At 41.4% G+C, this 20075-nt stretch overlaps 1 protein-coding gene across 3 annotated transcripts in view; it reads left to right on the top strand.

Moving 5' to 3' along the window:
- LOC133651715 (dedicator of cytokinesis protein 7-like) overlaps window positions 1-20075 on the top strand; it is an 81395-nt gene that overhangs the window by 49071 nt on the left and 12249 nt on the right. The window contains exons 20-45 of one of the 3 annotated variants that reach the window (XM_062049767.1): window positions 1808-2039; window positions 2114-2278; window positions 2374-2546; window positions 2873-2974; window positions 3435-3521; window positions 3692-3787; window positions 3867-4007; window positions 6295-6408; window positions 6496-6666; window positions 6874-7013; window positions 7126-7295; window positions 7410-7561; window positions 7644-7826; window positions 7917-8043; window positions 8118-8202; window positions 8287-8383; window positions 8842-8976; window positions 9120-9272; window positions 9353-9511; window positions 9603-9703; window positions 11560-11752; window positions 11821-11964; window positions 12046-12177; window positions 14301-14315; window positions 18013-18138; window positions 18328-18417. In XM_062049767.1, the coding sequence (XP_061905751.1) occupies window positions 1808-2039; window positions 2114-2278; window positions 2374-2546; window positions 2873-2974; window positions 3435-3521; window positions 3692-3787; window positions 3867-4007; window positions 6295-6408; window positions 6496-6666; window positions 6874-7013; window positions 7126-7295; window positions 7410-7561; window positions 7644-7826; window positions 7917-8043; window positions 8118-8202; window positions 8287-8383; window positions 8842-8976; window positions 9120-9272; window positions 9353-9511; window positions 9603-9703; window positions 11560-11752; window positions 11821-11964; window positions 12046-12177; window positions 14301-14315; window positions 18013-18138; window positions 18328-18417 (3483 nt within the window). The remainder of the gene's footprint in view (window positions 1-1807; window positions 2040-2113; window positions 2279-2373; window positions 2547-2872; window positions 2975-3434; window positions 3522-3691; window positions 3788-3866; window positions 4008-6294; window positions 6409-6495; window positions 6667-6873; window positions 7014-7125; window positions 7296-7409; window positions 7562-7643; window positions 7827-7916; window positions 8044-8117; window positions 8203-8286; window positions 8384-8841; window positions 8977-9119; window positions 9273-9352; window positions 9512-9602; window positions 9704-11559; window positions 11753-11820; window positions 11965-12045; window positions 12178-14300; window positions 14316-18012; window positions 18139-18327; window positions 18418-20075) is intronic. The other 2 variants (XM_062049768.1, XM_062049769.1) reach the window with 2 other exon arrangements.

Below are 20075 nucleotides of genomic sequence, written 5' to 3'. Positions count from 1 at the left end.
GAGATCCCAAACTTCTAGTAGACATGCTTTTTTCACTCATCCGTTCCACCGTTACAAGCTCTGGAATTTGCACCCCGTTATTTTTATTTTTTTTTATTATTATATTTTCTTGATAGTGAGAAGCCGAAATCGATATCAACATTTGAATAATTGTCCAGCCCGAGCATCACAATTAAAATTAGTTTTTGAAATGAGATCAAAATTAACATTTGCTCTAAAAATCCTAATCCTCGCAGTGTTTTCGTCTCTTCCTCTTTCCACCTCCTACATAACATTTTTGAGTAAATTGAACTGGCCCACAGATCTCAGTAATAAGTGTTTTCATTGAGGGGTTTTACATTCAAGTACATCACACGTTTACACTTGCGGAAGGTCAAGTATTGGCCATCTTCTGGAATTTTTAAATAAAAGCCAAATTAGAGTATTTGCTCTACCTAGTGGTGAACCTGCTGAACTGCGGTTGCATCAACTATTTGCAGGCATGTGAAATATCTGCAAAAATGCGGAAATTAAACATTATTTTTGCGTCAAAATATCACTTCTGCGTTTTTTCATTAAATATAAAAAAAAATATGATCCAAACAAAATGTGTTGAGTACTTGGGGTTCCTCTTTTGGGGGTGAAAGGGCAGAGTAAACCCTGCACTGGTCACCAGTCAATCACAGGGAACACACAGAAAAACAACCATTCACACCTTTAGACCATTTATAACAAATATTTTGACTCAGGGGCCACATTGAGAGACAAAATGTGTCTGGGGGGGCCCAATGTGTATGTGTGTATAAATGATATATACACATTTAGATGTACAGTATGTGTGTATAAATGATATATACACATTTAGATGTACAGTATGTGTGTATAAATGATATATACACATTTAGATGTACAGTATGTGTGTATAAATGACATATACACATTTAGATGTACAGTATGTGTGTATAAATGATATGTACACTTTTAGATGTACAGTATGTGTGTATAAATGATATATACACATTTGGATGTACAGTATGTGTGTATAAATGATATATACACATGTAGATGTACACTATGTGTGTTTGGCTCTTAGGAACACTAATACCAAAAGTCCCAATGTCCCATAGAGTTCTAAAAAAGTTATGACAGACCACCTCAAAAAACGGAATGGAATTTTACAGTTTTTTACCGAATGGGACACCCAAAATGTACATGAAAATAAAGAAAGTGGGATTTAAAATATTAACTATGAACAATAAAAGACTGAATATTAACAACATATGAACATCACTCCTCCATAGACATCTTTTACAATCACAACAAAAATGTAACAATCAGCAAAATATGAATGTAAAGTGTAATAAACACCTACAATATGTTATATTATCACTTTTATGCAGACATTTGTTGTAAAAATGTGCTTCCACATGTGTTTGTGACATGTGTTTGGGTCTGTCTGCTCTGAAAACCCTCTGCTTTGTTCCTGGTCTGAGCTGCTGTGACTTAGATTACTGGAATAACTCCTAGAACACTCAAAAGTGCAGATTTCAAACATTGAAATACTTTCTATAGTTGAAGACTTACGCTCATTCAAAAACATGACTGCACATCATAATAGCAAATACACTTTGGATCTTAAAGGTCTAAAAAAAATGATGAAGAACGTCCGACGGGCCGGATTGAAAATCTTAACGGGCCCTATTTTGCCTACGCATGATTTAGAATGTCCAATTAGCCTGCCCTTGTTTTTGGGATGTGGTAAACAGGGTTTAATATAAAAGAATAATATGAAGGTAAGTAAGAGTATAATCATTTGTTTCCAATGTAGGACCCCCACCTGGACAAGTTCTTCACTTTAGTGTACGTGCTAGAGGAGTACTCCTTCCCCTTCCGCCTCAAAGACGTCATCATCACCGAGGCCAACATGGAAGGCGAGCTGAAGGCCAGCATGGCCACGCTGAGGGGTGCCCTGCTGGACACCTGTGTCAGGTTTCTCCACCAGCTGCTCAACAAACTGATCCAGCTCATCGTGTACCCTCCGGTCATTGCGGGCCAAATTGGTGATTGTTTAGTTGATTCCTGGTAATCCATGGTTAGAAAGCAACACGCATGCATTTTCTTTGTTTGTCCACAGTAAACCTTGGCCGGGCTGCCTTTGAAGCCATGGCTCTGCTGGTCAACCAGATCCACAAAAATCTGGAAGGGAACCAGGACCAGCACGGGCGCAACAACCTGCTGGCATCCTTCATCCATTACTGCTTCCGCCTGCCAACTGCTGAGCCAGCCATGCCGCCGCCAAGTAAGCTTAGCATCAAACACACGCACCGGGAGGAAAAAAAAGAAAGTCGTGTCAGCGGACGTCGGCCAAGTGACGCTTTTTTTTCCCGCCCGCAGCCGGCGCTCAGTCCTATGAGATACCCTTGCAGTACGCCACCTTCTCCAGGGCCACGGGCAGGCCCAGCAGCCTGAACCTGGCTCGGTCTAAGAGTATCAGCAACTCTGACCCCGACTTGGCCAGCACGCCACTTTCTCCTGACGAAGAAGTGCAGAGGATCATAGGCAGCAAGGTAGCTGACCTCCATCTATTAGTGTCATTTTCACTTCTTTTTTGCTCCTTTGTATATTTCTATCCATGTTTCCTTGAAAGCAATGGCGCAACATGAGGATTCCATTTTGTGTCATCATTAGTATTTGATGTCCAGCAGAATGACTTTGCAATCAAGTTGTATTCCGCTGTTTGCTTCTATCCTCTTGTGTGCCTCCACTCTTTGTTTCCCACTCCCATGCTGATGTATTTTGCCTCAATTTCACTTATGTGGCAATGATTCACTTTGTCCTTGCCTCTCGCCACACTATGTGTGTGTGTTGACGGGCTCACCATGACTTGTGGCAGGGCATTGATCGCTCCCACTCCTGGGTCAATTCTGCTTACGCCCCCGGGGGCTCCAGATCTGTGCTACGTCGGAACCCCAACTCCAGCTGCGAGCTCAAGCAGGTGCAGATGTCCTCCTGACCTTCCTGCCGTGTAGGTCTGTGCAGCTTTTGAGATTTAAGATCACAACTTCACCGCCATGACACCAGGGTTCATGCACAACTAGTGTGTTGATATAATGCAGAGAGAGGATTTACGACTGTTTCTCCTCCAGTAAATCAAACAACCAAAGAGCCAAATTAAAAGATTGTGATCTTATTTTGATTTGCCGTGCAGCCCTTAATCGGGTGGATTACCTTTGGTTTCCTACTGCTGCGTCTTCCTCTTTCTCTCTCTCTCTCTCTCTCTCTGCATGCTGCATCCTGGCTGCTTCTTCATCACATAACAAAGCATACATGTCATGTCTGAGACCTTGCACGCCACCCGGGTTCTTTCATTAGTCTATTTTCACACCCATGTTGTCCTCATCTGTACGTGTGTGTGTGTCTGTGTTCATGTTCACCTCACCATCACGCCGACTTAGGCAATCGACCGCAGCAACAATCGCATGTCCGCCTTTCTGGACAGCGTGGCCTCATTTTCAGTTCCGTCAAGGCAGCTTACCAAGAAGGTACAACACGCATCTACAAAACTAACATCATCACATGTTTGTTGTTAATAATGGTCATCAATCATTACATGACTGCGGTTGTGCCTCTTTAGTCATCCATTTATAATTAGACATTCAGTTTGTCCTGATTAATGTTTCCATCCTCATGTTCTGTGTGGGTCTCCATCTAGCTGCTCCATGAAGAGCTAGCTCTGCAGTGGGTTGTCAGCAGCAGCAATGTGAGGGAAGCAGCGCTGCAGCAGGCCTGGTTCTTCTTCCAGCTCATGGTCAGCAGATACATTTAGGACAGCGTCCTTCCAGCATGAACATTCTAATCAAAGCTGCTGTGTCTTTGCCATCTTCCAGACCAAAAGCATGGCCCATCATTTATTCCTCACCTCAAAGCTGGACCTTCCACGCCGTCAGCGCTTCCCTGGCCGCTTTGTGGACGACATCGGCGCTCTGGTTTGTGCCATCAGTGCAGATATTGCCAGCCGGTACCACAAGGTAGGAAAGGAGAGCACAACTCCATACACTGTTGCCGCTACCTACTTGTTGCTTGGACCAATAACAAGCTGTATAGTATGTTTGGTGAACCGAGTCCTCTGAACACAGAACCGGTCCAAGCAGGCGGACCTAGACCGCCTGAGACAGACCTCAGCAATTATTTAGACTTGGGGCCACATTGATAGAAAAACATGCGTCTGGGGGCTGGTGTGTGTGTATAAAACAAATATATATATATATATACATATACACATATATACAGTACAGGCCAAAAGTGTGGACACATCTTCTCCTCATTCAATGTGTTTTCTTTATTTTCTTGACTATTTACATTGTAGATTGTCACATCAAAACTATGAATGAACACATGTGGAGTTATGTACTTAACACAAAAAGGTGAAATAACATGTTTTATATTCTAGTTTCTTCAAAATAGCCACCCTTTGCTCTGATTACTGCTTTGCACACTCTTGGCATTCTCTCCAGGAGCTTCAAGAGGTAGTCGCCTGAAATGCTTTTCACTTCACAGGTGTACTTGAAGCCCATGGAGAGAATGCCAAGAGTGTGCAAAGCAGTAATCAGAGCAAAGGGTGGCTATTTTGAAGAAACTAGAATACAAAAAATGTTTTCAGTTATTTCACCTTTTTTGTTAAGTACATAACTTCCATCTTTACTCTCAGTCACAGCAGCTGACGGACGCTGCAAAACATCAAATAGTTTTCTCCTTCGCTGTGTACTTTTAGTGTGGGACAAATGCGTCCGTCTCCAATATTGTCCACACCTGTCTCCACCTAAAACAGCAGTGCGCTCTTAAACACACGCAGAGAAGCGAGGGAAAATAAAGTAAGCAGTGTTGCCTAAAATGCAGTAATAAATTACGTTTTTTCGGTAATTAAACATTTAGACTGTATTACTAAACGTATATACACACACACACACACACACACACACATATATATATATATATATATATATATATATATATATATATATATATATATATATATATATATATATATATATATATATATATATATATATATTTATATATATATATATATAATCAGAGGTGTGCTTGAAGATCATGGAGAGAATGCCAAGAGTGTGCAAAGCAGTAATCAGAGCAAAGGGTGGCTAATTTGAAGAAACTAAATATAAAACATGTTTTCAGTTATTTCACCTTTTTTTGTTAAGTACATAACTCCACATGTGTTCATTCATAGTTTTGATGTGACAATCTACAATGTAAATAGTCATGAACATAAAGAAAACACATTCAATGAGAAGGTGTGTCCAAACTTTTGGCCTGTACCGTATATATATATGTGTGTGTGTGTGTGTGTGTGTGTGTGTGTGTGTGTGTGTGTGTGTGTGTGTGTGTGTGTGTGTGTGTGTGTGTGTGTGTGTGTGTGTGTGTGTGTGTGTGTGTGTGTATATATATTTATACAGTATATATACAGTATATGTATATATATTGAGACAGACCACCCCAAAAACCGGAAAGGAATTTCACTGTTTTTCAATGAATAAGACACCCAGAATGTACTGTATATAAAAATAAAGCATGGCAACACTGTAGACTATACACTACTGCCATCTCTAGTCCTGGGATTGCAACTGCATGCAAACTATATAATACTTGCAAATGAGCCTCACAATGTAAGAAAACAATACATCACAACTGGACGGCACAGTTATCATAGTCAGCATATTGTCAATGTTGAATTAAAAGAAAATGATTTTATTATTAAACAATTAACATTTTTTAACACACACAAACGTGCCAAAAATGGATACAGTTGAGTACCAGTATTGACTTCCAGGTAGCGAGAATCGGTTCAAATGTGAACGTAGGCCTCGCCAAAACACCGAATATGAAGACACCAAGTAAGTGAGAGCAAAAGCAGGCGAACAGAAAGCTGAGTAAAAAAGGGGAAAAAAGAAAGATTCAATGTAAGCATGAAGCCTGTAGGTAAACATACTTGACTTTTCAGCAAAGTGTTGCTCATTACAATTCAGTCAAGTCATCAGAAACGCTCCTTACAGGACATCTATGGGAACCTTTTTGACATTTTTATGCAATTTATTGTCTTCTTCATTTCATCTCAGCTCGTAAGATGTCAACTAGTAATAATCCCTCTCTAGGAAAACAACACGTAGGACAATGGACACGTCACAGCTCGTTAAGTGACAGCATTAATTAGTCCGCTGACAAAAATACATGTGTGAACACTAACCAAACCACATAATACTTTTTACCATCTACCTTTCCTTTTGTGTCTGTCAGGATGTGGAGCTTGTGGAGAGACTAAATAACAGTCTGGCCTTCTTCCTCAATGACTTGCTGTCTCTCATGGACCGAGGCTTTGTGTTCAACCTCATTCGCTCCTACTACAAACAGGTACACAAACAGGCTTTTTGGGTCCTTTTTTTGTTTTTTTGCATTGCTCTTGCCACCGTGTCTTTAGTCGTATTTTTCCCGGCTCAGATCAGTAACAAGTTCCACATGACGCCGAACCCCACCTCTCTGAATGCTCTGCGGATGGACTTTATGCGGATCGTCTGCAGCCACGAGCACTACGTTGTCCTCAACCTGCCCTGCTCCACCCTCAGCCCCCCGGCTTCACCTTCCCCTTCCACATCCTCCACCACCTCACAGGTATCTGGAACAAGAGCACTATTAAAAAAGTGCTATGATAAAGACTCTAATGCTTGGTTTTGAGAACTACTAATGCAGTAATATATTCTTATATATATATTGGTTACAATTATAGAATGCATGCAGTTAATGTTTCAAGGTACAGCCACTAACCATGTTGCTTATTTGAGTTGCTTCTGTCTCATTCTTTTCTCGTTGCATGAGTAGAGTTCAGCATTTTCCAGTATGGCGCAAGACCAGGGTGTGGCGACCATGTTTGAGCTCTCCGTTCCCTTCCGGCAGCAGCACTTCCTGTCCGGCGTCCTCCTCAGCGAGCTCGCGCTCATCCTTGATCCGGAAGCAGAAGGGTAATCCTTTATTTCCTGCTCAAATAAAAACAGCTATTCTCATGGTGTTGTATGCCAAATGGTCTTTGTGCTGTGCAAGAAAGACATGAAATGTGTTTTGTTTGTGCCACAGGGTGTTTTTCCTTCATAAAAAAGCTATTAGTGCCGTTCACTCGCTGCTGTGCAGCCATGATTGTGATCCTCGCTACAGCGACCCTCAGGTCAGAGCCCACATCGCTCAGCTCTACCTGCCTCTCATCCCCATTGTCATGGAAACCCTGCATCAACTCCATGACTTTTCAGGTCAGCGACTTCTTTTTTTTCTTTTTTTTTTAATCTCCAAATGTGTCAGAAGCTCTCCACTGTTGATAGTATTGCTCCTTAGAGAGCGTCTTTTATTTTCTTGCTTCTTTGCAGACTCCACTCTGTCTCGAGTGCGCCACGTCTCAGCCCACGCCGACGATGCAGACTTAGACGGTAACAACACTATCAGTCAGTCTGTTGCCATGGCGATTGCCGGCTCCCCCATGCATCACACCAAGGCCAGCCAGTTTGCACTTCCCACAGTGGTGAGCAGCTGACCTCTCCGTCCATACACAACTGTCTTTTTCCTTCTGTTGGATTTTAGGATGTGCGTTGTTTGCTTTCCAGGCCGGGCGCCAGGGCAGCTGCTTGTCCGCCGAGTGCAGCCGAACTCTGCTGGTGTGTTTTCTGTGGGTGCTGAAGAATGCCGAGCCCGCTCTCCTGGAGCGCTGGGTGTCCTATCTGTCGGTGCAGCAAATCAACCGCCTGCTGGAGCTACTGCATCTCTGTGTCTCCTGCTTTGAGTACAAGGTACAATAAGCAGACAGACCCCCCTTTTTTTTATTTTTATGACTGACGTCCAGATGCTTCTTGTGTCTGAACGGCATGTTGTTGTTGCAGGGGAAGAAGTCTCTGGAGAGGATCAACAGCTTGACATTTAAGAAATCGCAGGACATGAAAGCGCGTCTGGAGGAGGCCATCCTCGGTACCATCGGCGCTCGTCAGGAGATGGTGCGGCGTTGCCGAGGTAAAGCGCGCTGGCACTGCAAAGCACGCATTTGTGACAAACGTGTTGATTGAAAGGATGTGTTGACACTGCAGAAAGGAGTCCCTATGGCAGCCAGGAGAACGTCAGGTGGAGAAAGAATGTCACTCACTGGAAACAAAACACAGACAGGGTGGACAAGTATGTAAACATGAATTCCACATTGAATACATTTTGATGTACTTCATGGTATTTCCATAGCTGATCTTTTAAACCTCTAACCAGGACTAAGGCTGAAGTGGAGCAGGAGACTGTGGTGGATGGAAACTTGTCTACAGAGGCTTCCCTAGTTGTGTTGGACACACTGGAGATTATAGTCAAGGTGTATTCATCTAACTACTTTTCATTATCTACATCAGGGCTCCCCAAAATACGACCCGTGGAAAGTCCCAACTTAAACTTTTTTAAAAATCTGTCCTTTATAATCCATTTTCCACCGCTTGTTACTCTCGGAGTCTCCTCAGGCAGGGCTAATCGTATTGTCTAAAAATGCATTTTCCCATGGATAACGTGACATCTCCATCGGCAAGTGCACGTAAAAATGCCCCTGTGACTACTTCTTTGCAATGTGTTGCTGCCTTAAAATTCTAAGTTAATGATTATTTGCACAAAAAAAAAAAGTTTCTCACTTTTGAACATGAAATATCTTTAAGTTGAAAAGGATTTGTTGTATTTTCTTTTTATTGACCATTTACACAACGTGACAACTTCACTGCTTTTGTAGTTTGTACTTCATAATCTTCTGATATTGTGTTAATCTTGTTGATTTTCATCTTCAAGACTGTGGTGGCATCAGAGCTGAAGGAGAGTGTGTTAGGAGGCGTGCTGAGAGTTCTTCTCCACAGCATGGCAGGCAACCAGAGTGCCCTCTTCCTGCAGCACTGCTTCACTACACAAAGAGCTCTTGTCTTCAAGGTACATTTTCGTGAGCATGTCACAGTACAGTTGATTTTAAAAGCCAAATTCTTATCATTTTTATTGTGCAACATTTTGCTAAATGGTCTGTATTAACAAATGCCAGCCTAAAAAGGGCACGGAAGCTAAAGTGTTGTGTACAGTTTCCAGAGATGCTGTTTGAGGAGGACACGGAGCTTTGTGCCGACTTGTGCCTGCGTCTGCTGCGACACTGCAGCAGCAGCATCGCCTCCGTCAGAAGTCACGCCTCCGCCTCCCTTTACCTGCTCATGAGGCAAAACTTTGAGATCGGAAATGTCAGTCAAGATGATCCCATTTGCTTGACAATGGCTAAGGGACTCTTGTTAAAATGGTGTCATTTTTGGGTTTGCATCAGAATTTTGCTCGAGTGAAGATGCAGGTCACAATGTCGCTATCGTCACTGGTGGGAACCTCGCAGAACTTCAATGAGGAGCATCTCCGGCGCTCTCTCAAGACCATCCTGACTTACGCCGAGGAGGACGTGGAGCTCCGTGACACCCCCTTCCCAGATCAGGCATGCATAACGACTTGTTAGTAGTACTGTGTGGCCTGGCCTGATGACGCAATTACAGTAACAACATATTTGCCATGTGGTGCTTTTGCAGGTCCAGGATCTAGTGTTCAACTTGCACATGATTCTTACCGACACTGTGAAGATGAAAGAGCATCAGCAGGATCCCGAGATGCTAATTGATCTTATGTACAGGTACATACATTTGCATCCACTTAAAATCAATCTGTCTGGCATTTAAAGAGGTCACACTATGAAACACTCACTTGTGTCCTACATAACATGTAATTGTGGTTATTTGCTCAAAGTTTTGCACAGATTATGTTTTGCAGACCGTTTTCAAGCCACTTTCTGACCGTCTATTCAAAATGCCCCATTTTCTGGACTCTTGTTTACCTTGTCGTTTTTAGCGCTTTCATGACAAGTCTACTGACAGATCAAGGTTGAACTGCACGCTACTTCGTATTAGAAATGGCGACAACGGAGGATGTATGTGCACGTACGAGCCAGTCTGCCCCACAAGGAGCGGATAGCAAAAGAGAAGGCGGTTATTGACTAGACACAATGGCGGACTCGCGCAAAGCACTTTGGGTAAATCTCTACTAGGGTTGTACGGTATTAGTATGGTATCGCGATACTAATGAATCATATTCAGTACTATACTGACTCTGAAAAGTACCGGTCCACCACCCCCCAGCGCCCCTCCCCGTCGTCGTCACGTCGTGTCATTGCTGGTTTTACGAGCAGAAGAGCATGTTCAGCAGCGCGCACACACAGAGTACTTACAAGCAGACACAGTGTGTAGACAGAAAAGGGAGAATGGACGCATTTTGGTGTAAAAAGTCAAGATGAAGGTGAAGTTATAACACTGAAACACCCTCAGGAAGAGCTGCTTTAACACATGGCTAGCTAGCTAGCTAGCGGCTAAAGTCCATCCGTCATCGGCAGTGTTTTAGCTACTTCTAAAGCACTAATCCTGGTCTCCATGGCAACAAATAAAGTATGTTTCATTCCTCGTCACTGGAGGACGAGGAATAGCTAAACATGCTTCACTACACACCGTAGGAGGATACAATAGCTCACCACCGTCACAATGTAAACAAATGCCATGGGTGGATCTACACCTGACATCCACTGTAATGATACCAAGTACAGGAGCGTATCTCGTCGATACTACTATGATTACATCGATAGTTTTTGGCATCACAACATCTTCTTTCATTTTTTTAAAATGTATATGATGTTAATAAAGTTAGTAAATATGTCCCTGGACACATGAGGACTTTGAATATGACCAATGTATGATCCTGTAACTACTTGGTATCACATCCATACCTAAATGTGTGGTATCATCCAAAACTAATGTCAAGTATCAAAGAAGAGAAGAATAAGTGATTATTACATTTGAACAGAAGTGTAGATAGAACATGTTCAAACAGAAAATAAGCAGATATTAACAGTAAATGAACAAGTAGATTAATAACTAATTTTGTCCCTCATAATGTGTACAAAATAATAGGTGTATAAATGACACAATATGTTACTGCATACATCAGCAGACTAATTAGGAGTCTTTGTTTGTTTACTTACTACTAAAAGACAAGTTGTCTAGTATGTTCAACATTTTATTGAAGGACTAAATGACAATAATAAACATATGTTTCATGTACACTAACATTTGTTGTTAAAGTAAAGACAATCTTGCCATTTTTTTGTGGTCCCCTTTATTTTAAAAACGTACCGAAAAGTATCTAAATAATTTTGGTACCGGTACCAAAATACTGGTATGGGGACAGCACTAATCTCTACCATACATGGATAATCCGCTGACATCACCAATGGCAAAAACATTACCAATGGGGCAAATTTTAAACGGCTTGTTTCTGGGAAGTATGGAGGAAAGCAATATTGTTTCATAAAAATCTCCACAATGGCTCTACGGTTTGATTTATGAATGTGTGGGACTTCTACAGATCCCATATACACAATAGCAGGTACTAATTGGTAAGAAAAGTTGGTTTTGCATAATGGGGCCCTTCTTTTTGCATCAGGATTGCGAAGGGCTACCAGAACTCCCCAGACCTGCGCCTCACGTGGCTCCAGAACATGGCGGGGAAGCACTCGGAGAGAGGGAACCACGCTGAGGCCGCCCACTGTCTGGTCCACAGCGCCGCCCTGGTGGCGGAGTACCTCAACATGCTGGAGGATTGTCGCTACCTGCCAATTGGTTGTGTCACCTTTCAGGTAAGCACTGGGAAACACCCCCAGATAAATGTGAGCACTGATTCTGATCTCATGCTTTTCTTCCTCAGAATATTTCCTCCAATGTGCTGGAGGAGTCGGCCGTATCGGATGATGTCCTTTCTCCAGAGGAGGAGGGCATTTGTGCTGGGAAGTACTTCAGCGAGTCTGGCCTGGTGGGCCTCCTGGAGCAAGCAGCTGCCTCTTTCAACATGGTGCCACCTGCCTTCTCCGAGCACACGCTGGCTGTGGCACCAGTGCGACTGTTGACCTCAGCTTTGTGCTTCCAAACGCAGGCTGCCATGTACGAGGCTATAAACGAGGTGTACAAGATTCTTCTCCCCATTCACGAAGCTAACAGAGACTTCAAAAAGCTGGCAGGTGTCCACGGGAAGCTGCAGGACGCCTTCAACAAAGTCTACAACCAAGTAAGCTGTAGAGTCCATCTGAGAAATACACACAGTGCTACCTCAACTTACAGCTATTTTCAGATACCAGCATTTTGTTAATGCTGTAAGATGCGAGCATAAATTTGACTTACGAGCCTCCAAACCAATAGTTAGTATAGTGAACCCCGCCCAAAAATATCCAGTCTTAGTCGCTGGCATTGGCTTATAGCTGCAGATGGACATAACTTTTTTCAGCCATTGGCGGCGTCCTTACTGTGCCCTGCTGGGGCTTGCTCCTCCACCCACGGGTCGGCTTCCTTTTCTCGCCTTAAGCTCCAGGCAGTCTGTCGCTCCCACCTGCTCTGAATCCACGCCGTCCACTCTGCTCCGCCCACTACCGTAATTTCCGGACTATAAGCCGCACCCGACTATAAGCCGCACCAGCTAAATTTAGGGGAAAATACAGATTGCTCCATATATAAGCCGCAGGGTTTTGATGTGTAATTAGCGTAGTATATAGGGGTTCCTGCTACCACGGAGGGGATTGTCGGGACAGAGATGACTGTTTGGGAACACAAAGCGTCCCATTTATTAACAATAAATCTTTCAATCATTCAATCAAACTTTCACATCTTTGACATGGCGAACAGCATTCGTGCAGAGTACAAATAATACAACGCTGCAAAGTAATACAAAGTGCTCGCCTGTACGTTATCAAAATAACCAGCCTACCGGTATATGAAAAGTCAGTCTTTAATCATTGTGTCATCGTCTTCCTCCTGCGTACTAAAACCACCGAAATCCTCTTCGTCGGTGTCGGAGAAGAACAGGCCGTAAATAAGCCGCACCCTTGTATAAGCCGCAGGGACCAGAACGAGGGGAAAAAGTAGCGGCTTATAGTCCGGAAATTACGGTACTTAGATTGTGGGAGATAGCATAACTAGCTTTCTCAACACCATTACCCAATGCGACCAACAGACAGACAAACGGACACTGTTAACGCCCTCACCTTTTGTACCTAATGAGACAGCAATCGGAGCAAACAAAAATGTTCGAGTCCTCTTCAGTCTGCTTGAGGAGGTAAATGCCTTACATCAAACTGCTTTTCATTGAGGGCCACATGGCAGTTATGGTTGCCTCACAAGGTCGCTTTTAACAATGAGTAATATATAATACATTAACAATATCTTTTTTACACAAGCTGCAAAATAAATATTTACATTTGACTTTAAAAACTGGCAGCTGAGTCACCAGAATGTGACAGTAAAAGCAGTGTTTTTTTACAGCATGTAAAAGAATGGAATGGAATGGAGAAACAATAGCACTGTTTTTAGCCGTGAAATTCAAGCAACAAAGCTGCCTTTTTTCCCCCGTAAAATCTTGTTGTTTTAATGTTTTTTTGTTTGTTTTTTAATGTTTTAGTGTCTTACTGTATATGGAAAAAAACAGTACCAAAGTTGATTTTACGGTCAAAAACTCAGTCGGTGGAATTTAACCGTAAAATCTATTGACCTTTTTACAGTCTACAATTTGATTGATAATTTGTTTTGAAATCATAAGTCAAGCAGATATTTAAGTACAGTATTCATCTTTATTTTAACAAAAAGTATTTTTGGAATAGATGATAATATAATATTTAGATTTTGATAATATTGAATATTAATAGATATGCAATTGCATGCAGTACATGCTTTATAATGTCAAAAGGGAAACAACAAATATATTGAGTGGGAAAAGATGAAGCATTTTATTAACGCATATTATTTCCTGGCTTTTGCGGGCCACATAAAATAATGTGGCGGGCCAGATTTGGCCCCCGGGCCTTGAGTTTGACGCATGTGCCTTACATTATTAATACATTACCTAATAAAACTACAGTACTGTAGTACAGGCTATTGTTTTGTTTTTCAAACAGTATTTCTTATCTAAATGTTTGTTTTTTCTTTTTAAAAGGTATTTTACATGTTCAAATTGTGATGTTTAGAGGGGGAAAGCACAAATTAAGTTAATTGTAATTTATTTCAATGAACTGAGTTATAATCTCAGTCATGGAAGCAATTGAGCTGGTAAATTGAGGTACTACTGTACTGTACTGTACTGTACTTATCACGTCCTTATGATTTCTCCTTGTGGCTTCTCATTCTGTTCTTTGTTTTTTACAGAGCTCAGGATGGGAGGTAACTCATTAATTTCTCAAATGTGATGAGTTTTTATGCAGAATATTTCCAAATATGTTTATAATTTAGTTTAGGATTAAGGCTTGCAGTTGCTGGTCATATGTTTGTGATTGACAATATTCTCTGTCTTCCTCATCACATGATCTTGTCCCGCCTCCCGTGTGATTGACTGGTGAGTGACATGAGGCTTGTGCTCCATTTCTTGTAATAGTTGCACACGAGGTTACATTCAAGTACATCTCGTCTTTACGGTTTCACAATTCAACATGTTTGAAAAGGAGTAAGAAGAAGCAGTTCTATGAAGTATATTCTTTACTACTTTGATATGTTGTGACAGCAGCCACATTGGCAGACTCTTCAGTACTAGTAGCAATAACATAATAATACCAAGTCTAAATTGAGAAGACGTAAACAAACAGCTTCCTATTTGTGTATCATCAATACTGTGCAATCAGAGCATACATGTTTATGTACAGGGTTTGAAATGTGTATTTGTTCAAATTCAGTATATTTGTAAAGAAGTATATCTATATATAACTCATACTGTAAATGACATACAGTCAGGCCAAAAGTTTAGACACACCTTCTCCTCATTCAATGTGTTTTCTTTATTTTCATGACAATTTACATTGTAGATTGTCACATCAAAACTATGAATGAACACATGTGGAGTTATGTACTTAACAAAAAAAGGTGAAATAACTGTTTTATATTCTAGTTTCTTCAAAATAGCCACTCTTTGCTCTGATTACTGTTTTGCACACTCTTGGCATTCTCTCCATGGGCTTCAGAAAGGAAGTCACCTGAAATGGTTTTCACTTCACAGGTGTGCTTGAAGCTCATGGAGAGAATGCCAAGAGTGTGCAAAGCAGTAATCAGAGCAAAGGGTGGCTATTTTGAAGAAAGTAGAATATAAAACATGTTATTTCACCTTTTTGTGTTAAGTACATAACTCCACATGTGTTCATTCATAGTTTTGATGTGACAATCTACAATGTAAATAGTCCTGAACATAAAGAAAACACATTGAATGAGAAGGTGTGTCCAAACTTTTGGCCTGTACTGTGTGTGGTACACAACTGTACGAGACCCACGTTTAAAAAGTATACCACACTACAGACGTCCCTCGCCACATTGCGTTTCGTAGTTTGAGACTTCACTCCGTAGCTGATTTTTCTGGGGGGTTTTAAAGTAAAGTATATATTCATATAAAGTAAAAATATGAATACTACTGTAATATTGGCCAATGGAGGAGATCAAACCAATCAGAGCACACTGTTCAATATCGTGGTCTCCGATTGGCTCTGCCTCAGTCCCGCCTGTTTGTTTATTTTTTTATTTAACCAGGAAAAGATCCCATTGAGATTGAAAAGCTCTTTCCCAAGGGAGTCCTGGCCAAGAGGCAGCAAAGTTACACATTAAAAATGTTAGGATGGACATCAAGTCAAACACTTACAGATAACTGAGGCTCCTTCAAACGCTCTCAGTTTACATTTAAAAGCATTTAAGGATAAAAATGCAGTCATCTTCCAGTCACTTTGTAACATGTTCCAAGCACAAGGAGCTGCAGAGACAAAAGCTTAGTTCCCCAGCTCAGTGCCAGCAACATGTGATGGTTGGATCTCACTGCGCTCTGTGACATCAATGCACAAATGTATTGTCCCAGAAGAGCCTTGTAAATAAAAGTGTAGCAATGACACTGTCTCCTAGTGGCCAGAGAGGAGAGTACAAGTCACAGTGGTGAGTCATGGCTCTACAGTTTGTGATGAAGCATGGTCAACACAGTGCACCATCTGAAGACAGGAATGAGTAGCATTCATATAAAAAGATCACCATCATCTAGCATAGATACAAATGTGGCCGTGTTTTGTTGTTTTGTTTCTCGCATGCTCCGAAAGTCAATACAGAATAGGATGTCTTATTTTCTATTATCATATTATTGGATTAACGAGTGTAAATGTGACTATGTGGGTGTTATTTCATGTCTCTCATAACATTAAAACTGTATTTAGAAAGTCATAAACATGTTTGCATGCTCCAGCTATGAAAAATATTCAATTTATAATTAATATTTCCTACTTCGCTGAAATTCAGTTATCATTGTCAGCCCCGGAACCAATTAACAAGAATAAACACGAGTTGACTGTTGAAATAAATATATGTGTGAACAAATACAAGGCTAAAAGTCCATCCATCCATCCATCTTCAACCGCTTATCCGGAATCGGGTCGTGGGGACAGCAGCTCCAGCAAAGACCCCCAGACTTCCCTCTCCAGAGCAACATTTGCGACTTCCTCCTGGGCTAAAAGTCGACAATTTATAAATAGCCAAGTAATTTTTTTGACTGTCTCAGGTAGGGTTGTATGGTATACCGGTATTAGTATAGTACTGCGATACTAAGGAATCATATTCGGTACTATACCGCCTCTGAAAAGTACCAGTCCACCACGCCCCCATCGTCGTCACGTCGTGTCATTGCTGGTTTTATGAGCAGAGGAGCATGTTCGGCAGCGCACACACACAGAGTACTTACAAGCAGACACAGTGTGTAGACAGAAAAGGGAGAATGTTGGTGTAAAAAGTCAAGATAAAGGTGAAGTTATAACACTGAAACACCCTCAGGAAGAGCTGCTTTAACACATGCAGCTAACATCCATCCACAGTGTTTTAGCTACTTCTAAATCACTAATCCTGGTCTCCATGGCGACAAATAAAGTAAGTTTCTTACAAGTATCATTATCACTGCAGGACGAGGAATAGCTAAACATGCTTCACTACACACCGTAGGAGGATACAATAGCTCACCACCGTCACAATGTAAACAAATGCCATGGGTGGATCTACACCTGACATCCACTGTAATGATACCAAGTACAAGAGCGTATCTAGTTGATACTACTATAATGATACCAAGTACAAGAGCGTATCTAGTCGATACTACTATGATTACATTGATATTTTTTGGCATCACAACATCTTTCGTTTTTTTAAAAATGTATATTATGTTTATAAAGTCAGTATGCAGAGGACAAATTTCACCACATCTAGTGTGTGTGTGACAATCATTGGTACTTTAATCTTTAAATATGTCCCTGGACACATGAGGACTTTGAACATGACCAATATATGATCCTGTAACTACTTGGTATCACATCCATACCTAAATGTGTGGTATCATCCACAACTAATGTCAAGTATCAAAGAAGAGAAGAATAAGTGATTATTACATTTGAACAGAAGTGTAGATAGAACATGTTAAAAGAGAAAGTAAGCAGATATTAACAGTAAATGAGCAAGTAGATGAATAATCCATTTTTACAGTTTGTCCCTCATAATGTGTACAAAATAATAGGTGTATAAATGACACAATATGTTACTGCATACGTCAGCAGACTAATTAGGAGTCTTTGTTTGTTTACTTACTACTAAAAGACAAGTTGTCTAGTATGTTCAACGTTTTATTGAAGGACTAAATGACAATAATAAACATATGTTTATTGTACAATTAAATTTTTTGTTCCAATAAAGCCAATAGTGACACTTTTTGTGGTCCCCTTTATTTAGAAAGGTACCGAAAAGTATTGAAATAATGTTGGTACCTGTTCCAAAATATTGGTATGGGGACAACACTAGTCCCAGGCTGCCTCCATAACCGGTGTCATGAATACCAAATGCATGTTTCCCTCCCAGTGTTCAGAGAATGTTTGGAACTTACTTCCGGGTGGGTTTCTACGGCTCTCACTTTGGAGACCTGGACGAGCAGGAATTTGTCTACAAGGAGCCGTCAATCACCAAGTTGGCCGAGATCTCCCACAGGCTGGAGGCACGTTGAGCACAAATAAAAGCACTAAAGGTGATTGACTGAGATGTTGTTGCTGAGCACGTGTGTGTGTGCGTGTGTGTGTGCGTGCGTGTGTGCGTGTGTGCGTTTGTGTGTGTGTGTGTGCGTGTGTGTGGGTGTGTGTGCGTGCGTGTGTGTGTGTGTGTGTGTGTGTGTGTGCGTGCTGTGCAGGAGTTCTACTCAGAGAGGTTCGGTGATGAGGTGGTGGAAATAATCAAGGACTCCAGCCCAGTAGACAAAAGCAAACTGGACGCCAACAAGGTAACATGGATTGTTAATAATGATGTTGCAGGCCAACAATTGTTATACAATATGAAATAATGTCCAGAATGTTTAGTGCAAAATATTGTTTATGCTTGAAGTTTATTTGGTACATGCATAACATTCCAACCTGATACTTTCATCACAAGCTCCTGTTTTTCTTCAAAAAGGAGTAGGAAGAAGCAGAACTTATTTAATCCTACCCCATTTCTTTTTCTTTTATTCACTTCCTTTTCTCAATTTGTACACCATTGTACCTAATAGCATTCTAAAGAAATGTAATAAATAGTGACTTAAAGGCCTACTGAAAGCCACTACTAGCGACCACGCAGTCTGATAGTTTATATATCAATGATGACATCTTAACATTGCAACACATGCCAATACGGCCGGGTTAACTTATAAAGTGACATTTTACATTTCCCGCTAAACTTCCGCTTGAAAAGGTCTATGTATGATGACGTATGCGCGTGACGTCAATAGTTGAAACGGAAGTATTCGGACACATTGAATCCAATACAAAAAGCTCTGTTTTCATCTCAAAATTCCACAGTATTCTGGACATCTGTGTTGGTGAATCTTTTGCAATTTGTTTAATGAACAATGAAGACTGCAAAGAAGAAAGTTGTAGGTGGGATCGGTGTATTAGCGGCTGGCTGCAGCAACACAACCAGGAGGACTTTGAGGATAGCAGACGCGCTATCCGACGCTAGCCACCGACCGCATCGATGATCGGGTGAAGTCCTTTGTCGCGCCGTCGATCGCTAGAACACAGATGAGGGCTGGCATAGGTGGAGCGCTAATGTTTTTATCATAGCTCTGACGAGGTCCCGTAGCTAAGTTAGCTTCAATGGCGTCGTTAGCAACAGCATTGCTAGGCTTCGCCAGGTTGGACAGCATTAATCGTGTAGTTACAGGTCTAGTGTTTGATTTGGTGTCTCCTGATAGTAGTATTGTTGATCTGCTGTCTATCCTTTCAGTCAGGGGCTTATTTCTTTTGTTTCTATCTGCATTTAAGCACAATGCTATCACGTTAGCTCTGTAGCTAAAGAGCTTTGCCGATATATTGTCGTGGAGATAAAAGTCACTGTGAATGTCCATTTGGCGTTCTGGACTCTCATTTTCAAGAGGATATAGTATCCCAGGTGGTTTAAAATACAAATCCGTGATCCACAATAGAAAAAGGAGAGCGTGTGGAATCCAATGAGCCAGCTTGTATCTAAGTTACGGTCAAAGCGAAAAAAGACACGTCCTGCACTGCACTCTAGTCCTTCACTCTCACGTTCCTCATCCACGAATGTTTCATCTTGGCTCAAATTAATGGGGTAATCGTCACTTTCTCGGTCCGAATCTCTCTCGCTGCTGGTGTAAACAATGTGGAAATGTGAGGAGCCTTTCAACCTGTGACGTCACGCTACTTCCGCTACAGGCAAGGCTTTTTTTATCAGCGACCAAAAGTTGCGAACTTTATCGTCGATGTTCTCTACTAAATCCTTTCAGCAAAAATATGGCAATATCGCCAAATGATCAAGTATGACACATAGAATCTCTGTGTTAGACCAAGCCAGCATCTGTTGTAATACACATTGAATAATATATATGTGTTGGGATTTAAAAACATACAGAAACAATGAAAGTGTCAAGTGTATATGTGTTGT

This window comes from Entelurus aequoreus, linkage group LG06 (genome assembly GCF_033978785.1).
Source record: "Entelurus aequoreus isolate RoL-2023_Sb linkage group LG06, RoL_Eaeq_v1.1, whole genome shotgun sequence".
NCBI classification, from domain to species: domain Eukaryota; kingdom Metazoa; phylum Chordata; class Actinopteri; order Syngnathiformes; family Syngnathidae; genus Entelurus; species Entelurus aequoreus.
Note: the sequence above shows the minus strand (reverse complement) of the source record. Positions and strands in the feature narration are given on the sequence as shown.